The sequence below is a fragment of the Megalobrama amblycephala genome, linkage group LG13 (genome assembly GCF_018812025.1).
Source record: "Megalobrama amblycephala isolate DHTTF-2021 linkage group LG13, ASM1881202v1, whole genome shotgun sequence".
Classification (NCBI taxonomy): domain Eukaryota; kingdom Metazoa; phylum Chordata; class Actinopteri; order Cypriniformes; family Xenocyprididae; genus Megalobrama; species Megalobrama amblycephala.
In genome coordinates this window covers 22,448,605-22,455,796 of record NC_063056.1, presented here as the reverse complement: position 1 = coordinate 22,455,796, position 7,192 = coordinate 22,448,605, and the positions used below count along the sequence as shown (strand labels likewise).

The window sequence follows — 7,192 nt, the reverse complement described above, 5'->3', positions numbered from 1 at the left end:
TTAATTTGTATTCTGAAGATGAACAAAGGTCATACGGGTTTGGAACGATATGAGGGTGAGTAATTAATGACAGAAATTTCATTTTTGGGTGAACTAACCCTTTAATATATAATTATTATAATAATTACTGCACTATTCCATAAAAAATAAGAATTGTGATTTCATGGTGACATATTTGTCAAATGTATTTCGTTTAGGTCTAAAACATTTTTTAGTTTAAATTACACCCTTTTTTTTTTTAAATTCTGAGCACTTCACAGCTGTTTGTTTTAGCCGCCATCATTTTTTCCTAGTGCAAGTGAGTTTCTCTCTCTTTTCCATATCTTGTTCTTTTAACCTCTCAGGCATCCTCATCTACCTTTTGAAAGCAGCACTTGAGCAACATGATCTCCAACACACTCGCCAGTGCTTCCATAAGTCCCTCTGCTCTTTCCAAGAGGATGTTCCGACCTCTGAGAGATGTAATTCACCTCTGGCATGTGCATCAGCACCAAGAATATGATATTTTCTTAACCGAACAGACTGAACAACTGGCCATACCTTTTGAAAGCTAGAGATTTATGGCCATTAGAAATATGATTTTCTAATTTATTAATACTAGTTTGACAATGAATCAGATTCTTGAGGAGAAAGTGTTTGTAGATAAATTGCAGCAATCCAACATAAAGTATGATTATGCATAACTTAATTATTTCCATGCATCATTCTATGCAGTAGTTGCAATGCTTTTGTTACATACAGTAGCTAATCATGCCCACTACATGCCAGAAAATTTATGATTTACTTTGTTGTTTCAAATCACTCTTTAGATAGAAGCATTAACATTAGAGATGGGTAAAAGCATGACGACATCGACGGAGAAGATAAAGCGTCCTGATGCTTGTTGGAGAGCCTAGCTGTGCTTTTAGCACTGTTATATAAATCCAGAGAAAGATTTCAACATAATCATACACAAACAATAATCAATCATTCTCAGATCTTGGCAGCCCCAGCTTTAAATGTTCTACGTGCTGCGCTATGTTGGTCTGCAACCCCTGTCAGCATCATTGCTGGATTGTTTTTGATTCTAAGTGGACCTCTTTCTCTCTTTTCTTGCTCTCTATCTCTGTATGTATCTGCTGTGGTAGGCTGTGCAAGTTCAGACCTGTTTCTCTACTCCATCCAACAAACAAGCCTCAAGTTTGACTTAAATACTAAGAACCACATTGTTCTGTCTTTCATTAGCTGCCTCTCAGAGAAAAAAAAGCATTAACAAAATCTAAAGCACTGTAGCAATCAAGCAAGAGAGAGCTTATGTAGGCCTACAGTGTAAATCACAGTCAGAGACAGCTGTATTGTAACTTGGTAAGGTTTGAACTTGATGCCTGACATGGCTAATGATCACTTATGTTGTCCACTATAACAAGTGCTATGGTATAATGATTACAGGGCAGCAACTGTTTCTGTAGAGGCAAATGGGGGCCACACAGATACATGTGAATGCACTTGTTTTCCAATGAAGTCATGCCATATAGACATACCATATACTTGTCATTGACTTCTGTTGTACTTAAATTGTCAATTATGATTGCTACCCTAAACTTGACTATTTGAAGATGTCTTAATATATTTGTGAATGCATTTTAGCCACTTATAAATGAAATGAGACAAATATACACATTAGACAAGTATACAAATATAGCTGTCTAAATGGAGCATTATTGTAGATAGATAGATAGATAGATAGATAGATAGATAGATAGATAGATAGATAGATAAGACATTTTTACCTTTTTTAAAGTTCATTACTAGCGAGGATTGTCGTTTAGGACTGTTTATTTCATTTACATTTATTTCACTATTGAATAAGTAGCATAACAAGAGCACATGAAACAAGTATACAAATACTCGTGAGCACTGCAGACAGATATTTCCACCCCAAAAATGCCATAAAGGAGCCGCATCAAGTGAGAGCGTCGCGATGAAGGCATCCGTCGTCTTTAAACGACACGAATCCCACGATAATGCCGTCAACGTATTATTTAAAGTTCGACACAATAAAATTAGAAGTGAAGGCATATGTATAATTACAGGGCTAGAGTAAAGACTGTGTCGAGAGGGAGGGAGACGGAGGAAAGTCCTGCCCTTTCTGAAAGATTTCCTGTTTGACTTGCAGAAGTAAGTGACTAAAGCCCACAGATTCCCTCACTGTGACTGTTCACTTCAGCAGCATGAGACGCTCTCCTTCACTCTGGATCAGACGCTAAAATTACTACGCTTTCTGGTCAAACAACGCCAGCTTGATCACGTTTACATTAATGCGAGGGCTACGGGCAGGATTGCGTTTCTAATGGAGCAATATCGGCTTTCTCTGCTATGTTGGGGGACTTTTTTGATTTCTACAGTTGTCCTGGATGGGAACGCAGTCGGTGAGTGAATGTCTTGACACTTCTCGCGCGCTCCTCAACTTGGCAGGTATTTACGCGTGTAAATGTGTTTTTATGCAGGAGGAGTCCTGTGTTTTTATGTTCCACTGTGGCTCGTGAGCTCATAGAGCAGCGTTTGTTTCTTGACTGCTTACTTTTTAAAGCGTGCAACAGGTGAACGTATTCAGTGAATGCCAACTTCAACGTTGTTTTTTTCCTGTCCAGTTTTCAGGAGTTACGTAAGAAGCAGCATATTGCTCAGGTGTTTCAAGATGACATCAGTCCCAAAATGCAGTTTTATTGTCTTGTGCCGACTAAACTTTGCACGTCTGTTATTGATATGAGTGAGTTGGCAGAGGTGTCATTGTGTTTGTAAAACCGTTATCTTTGTGCGTGTTTCATAGATGGATAGATATGTTATGTACGTAGGCCTTTGTGTGTATGCAATGTGTAAGCTATACTATACCTCTTATGAAGTGGCTCAAGACGATATCAGTATGGTGCTTTGATATAAACCATGATGCTGAATGATTGACATATTGGCAACACTTTACAATAAGGATTCATTAGTTAACTAGTTAACATGAACTAATAATGAACTGCACTTCTACAGCATTTATTAATCTTTGTTAATGTTCATTTCAACATTTACTAATACATTAGTTAATGCACTGTGAACTAACACGAACAGTGCATGTATTTTTATTAACAAACCTTAACAAATGTATTGCTCATGGTTAGTTCATGTTAGTTAATACATTAACTAATGTTAACAAATTAAGCTTATTGTAAAGTGTTACCGACATATTTGTGTACAGCGAATAGCCTACAGATAAAGTATAGGATATTGATATTGACATTGCCTTAAAATATGACATGATATCAGAACTATGTCCATTATGTCATCCCAAACTAGTTTAAGATGACCTTAATGCTAATTTATATGGAAGGAAACACACAAAATGACATAATAAATATTCAAAAAACCCATAGAAGTACATGAAACATTGTAGTGTTATTAACTAATGCTAGTACAGTTGTACTTTTTTGGCACTTTTGTTTATGAAGATACGTTCTGTCTCCTGTAGCTTTGAAATGTAGTTCATGACATGTTAATACATCAGACCTGTTTGTGTGTGCGCACAAGGGAACGCCCTTATGAGCTGACAGCTGAAAAACATTACGAGTTTGTGTTTTCAGTTGTAGTGGAAGTGTTGGACAGTGCACTCAAGACTTTTTTCCATTTCAACCAGCCCTGTATCCTTCCTCCCACTGGTATAAATTGTTTATCTCTTTCTGTCCTGTCATTAATTTCAGCCTCTGTGATTACAGGTTACTTTAGACACTAATTACACTCACTGAACTCCTCCCCACCTCACGCCTGTGATTATACAGCAGGATATGTTTGTCACACAGCACTGGCATATGCTGAGATATTTCTTACAGAAATCATATTTTCCAGATGTCCAGTTACATCTTTGCCACTTCCTGTTTCCAGTCTTGCTTGGCTTGCTTAGTTCTGCACACTTCGCTGCTGAAACACACTAGCACTGTGTGTGCTGCATTTCACATGCAGGAGTTTTGCTCTGCTTGTTTTAGGTGTTACAAATAGCATCAGACACCCCCATATGTAGGTATGGCACCTTTTTGTTGGTGTTGGTTATTTTTCACCTCCCCACATAGATGACCACATAGGTCATTTTGAGCTCATCCTGTCTTGCATCATGCTCATAAACTCATGCATTTTTGTTATTGGAGTCACTCTACCCTCAAGTTTAAAAGTGAACGTTTTAAAGTGCAAATAATTGTGCTTAGATTTAATAATAATGCACAGTCCTTAAAGGATTACTTCACTTTAAAATGAAAATTACCCCAAGATTTACTCATCCTCAAGCCATCATAGGTGTATATGACTTTCTTCTTTCTGTTGAACACAATCTGAGTTATATTTATAAATATCCTGATGCATCCAAGCTGATGAGTATGAAGCTCAAGAAAGTGCATCCATCCATCATAAACGTACTCCACACAGTTCTGGGGGGGTTAATAAAGGCTTTCTGAAGTGAAGTGATGCGTTTGTGTAAGAAAAATATCCATATTTAACAAGTTATAAAGTAAAATATCTAGCTTCCTCAGACCACTTTCCATATTCAACTTACGAAGCAACTGACGTGACGTCAGTTAGGTTTTTTTTTTTTTTTCGGAAGGTGTAGGATGTAGTGTAAGTGTTTTGAACTGCGAGAGGCTTTACACTTTCTTCATAAGTTGAATACGGAAGGCGGTCTGGCGGAAGCAAGATATTTTACTTTATAACTTGTTAAATATGGACATTTTTCTTACACAAATGCATCACTTTGCTTCAGAAGGCATTTATTAACCCCCCAGAGCCATGTGGAGTATGTTTATGATGGATGGATGCACTTTCTTGAGCTTCATACTCATTGGTCCTGTTCACTGCCATTATAAAGCTTGGACGTGTCAGGATATTTATTAATATAACTAAGATTGTGTTCGTCAGAAAGAAGAAAGTCATATACACCTATGATGCCTTGAGGATGAGTAAATCATGGGGTAATTTTCATTTTAAAGTGAACTAATCCTTTAAATGATGTTAGAAAAAAGACCTGTTCAAATCTGTTATAGAACCTCTCCTTCACTCCAGATCGCACGCTAAAATCACTATGCTTTCTAAACAGCACCAGCTTGATCACGTTCATATTAATGTGAGGGCTACGGACAGGATTGCGTTTATATTGGATTTCTCTGCTCTGTTGCTCTGACTTTTTTTATTTCTATAGTTGTCATGGATCTGAACATAGTTGGTGAGTGACTGTCTTGACACTTCTCACATGCTTGCCAGGTACAGTGTTTAAATGTGTTTTTGCGCAGAAGACCGTGTTTTTATGATCCACTGTGGCTCGTGAGCTCATAGAGCAGCGTTTGTTTCTTGACCGCTTACTTTTAAAAGCGTGCAACAGGTGATCGTATTCAGTGAACGCCAACTTCAGCCTTGTTGTTTATTTCTGTGCAGTTTTCAGGAGTTACGTAAGAAGCAGCATATTGTTCAGGTGTTTTGAGATGACGCCAGTCCCAGAAAATGCTGTTTTATTGTCTTGTGCTGACTAAACTTTGCACGTCTGGTCTTGATATGACTTGGGCAGAGGTGTCATTGTGTTTGTAAAACCATTATATTTGTGCATGTTTTATTATCTATAGTGAAGTTGACAACACAGATAGATAGATGCATACATACGTACATATTTATGTATGTTACAGTATGTAGGCCTATGTGTGTGTAATGTTTAAGTTATACCTTATGAAGTGGCTGAAGATAATATCAGATGGTATTACTATGGTGCTGGTACAACCATGATGCTGTATGATTGTCAATGACACCTCTGCCCAAAGGATATTGGCAGGATATTGGCATTGCTTTAAAATATGACATGATATCAGAACTGTTTCTTTTGTCATCCCAAACTAGTTTAAGATGACCTTAATGATAATTTATAGTAATGGAAAGAAATACATAAAAACATAATGAATGTTCAAAAAACCCACAGTATATGTCCTTAAACATTGTATTATTTTGAAATAAAACTAGTGCTAGTATAGCGGTAGTTCTTTTGAGTCATGTGCAAGAGTTTTGCCCTGCTTGTTTTAGGCATTACAAATATCCTAAGATGCCCACATATGCAGGTATGAAACTTGCCTTCCTGTAGGTATCTTTACACGGAATGTTTGTTTTTGAGCTCATCCTGTCTTGCATCATGCACAAAAACGTCATAAACTCATGCACTTTCCGTTGTTATCCTTAAGTTTAAACTGAAAGTTTTAAAGTGCAATTAACGGTTCTCAAGATTGTCAATTGTTTTTTTTTTTGTTTGTTTGAAATACCGACAAATAAAAAAAACAGACAAATCTTTAAAATGAAGTTGACTACTATCTCTCTCTAGGCACCAATTTAGTGGCCCAAACGGACTGCAAGAGCCTGTTCTGCTTATCTAGATCTGTGCACTGCTTATCGTAATGTTCAGTCCTTAAATGACATTTGAAAAAAGACCTGATAGAGAACCGTTTAAAGTGCCAAACTAGTGCAAGTAATTTCCCTTTGGCCTTCTGGACAAGAATCACATATTTAAAGTTAAAGAATCAAATTTCATAATTTCGGCTATGTTATGAATACTGTCCAAAGGAAATAGTGTGAGGTAATGGCTCTGCAGTGTTATCCAGTCAGGCCAAGCAGTAGATAAAGAGTCAGTGAGCAGCGCTTACAGAGTAAAAAAGCTCCTTTGTAGGCCCTTGAAGCCATGTGAGACTCGGGCTAGTGGATGAAGGTTGTGAGTCCAAGCTTATGTTTACCAAAGTCTCTCCGGGCCTCTGCGCAGAGAACTCAAAAATAGCTATCTCGGGATGAGAAGAGGAGTCACATAACCTCAAAATGGCTGCATCTGATTTGACCATATTTGTCTTCGTATCCTCGTGGCCGACACAATCCCCTCTTGGCTCGCTCCAATGAACTAGAGACTAAAAGGGCACATAGTCCTGCTTATCTGCCCAGCTCCAAAGACCGAGCTAAAGCAGCCAAAAATGACAGTGGATGGATCATAAGACAGATGGTATTATATATGTAGTTTTAATTTACAGTCAAACAAACCTATTATTCCACAAAACAGTGATGACCTTTAACCAACACTTAATATGATAGAAATATTTTGCAATCTATTTTCAGCCATAATTTGAACATGCATAATAATATGAGCTTATTAGTGTTGCTTATGTAGTGT

At 37.4% G+C, this 7,192-nt stretch overlaps 1 protein-coding gene across 3 annotated transcripts in view; it reads left to right on the top strand.

Annotated features, from left to right (window-relative positions):
- The first annotated feature begins 2,136 nt into the window (after positions 1–2,136).
- Positions 2,137–7,192, top strand: part of tgfbr2b (transforming growth factor beta receptor 2b) — a 32,417-nt gene continuing 27,361 nt past the window's right edge. Inside the window, exon 1 of one of the 3 annotated variants that reach the window (XM_048152269.1) lies at positions 2,137–2,157. Coding sequence is in view for 2 of the 3 variants with exons in the window: in XM_048152266.1 (XP_048008223.1) it covers positions 2,330–2,408 (79 nt within the window). In the remaining variant the exon portion in view is untranslated. The other 2 variants (XM_048152266.1, XM_048152267.1) reach the window with 2 other exon arrangements.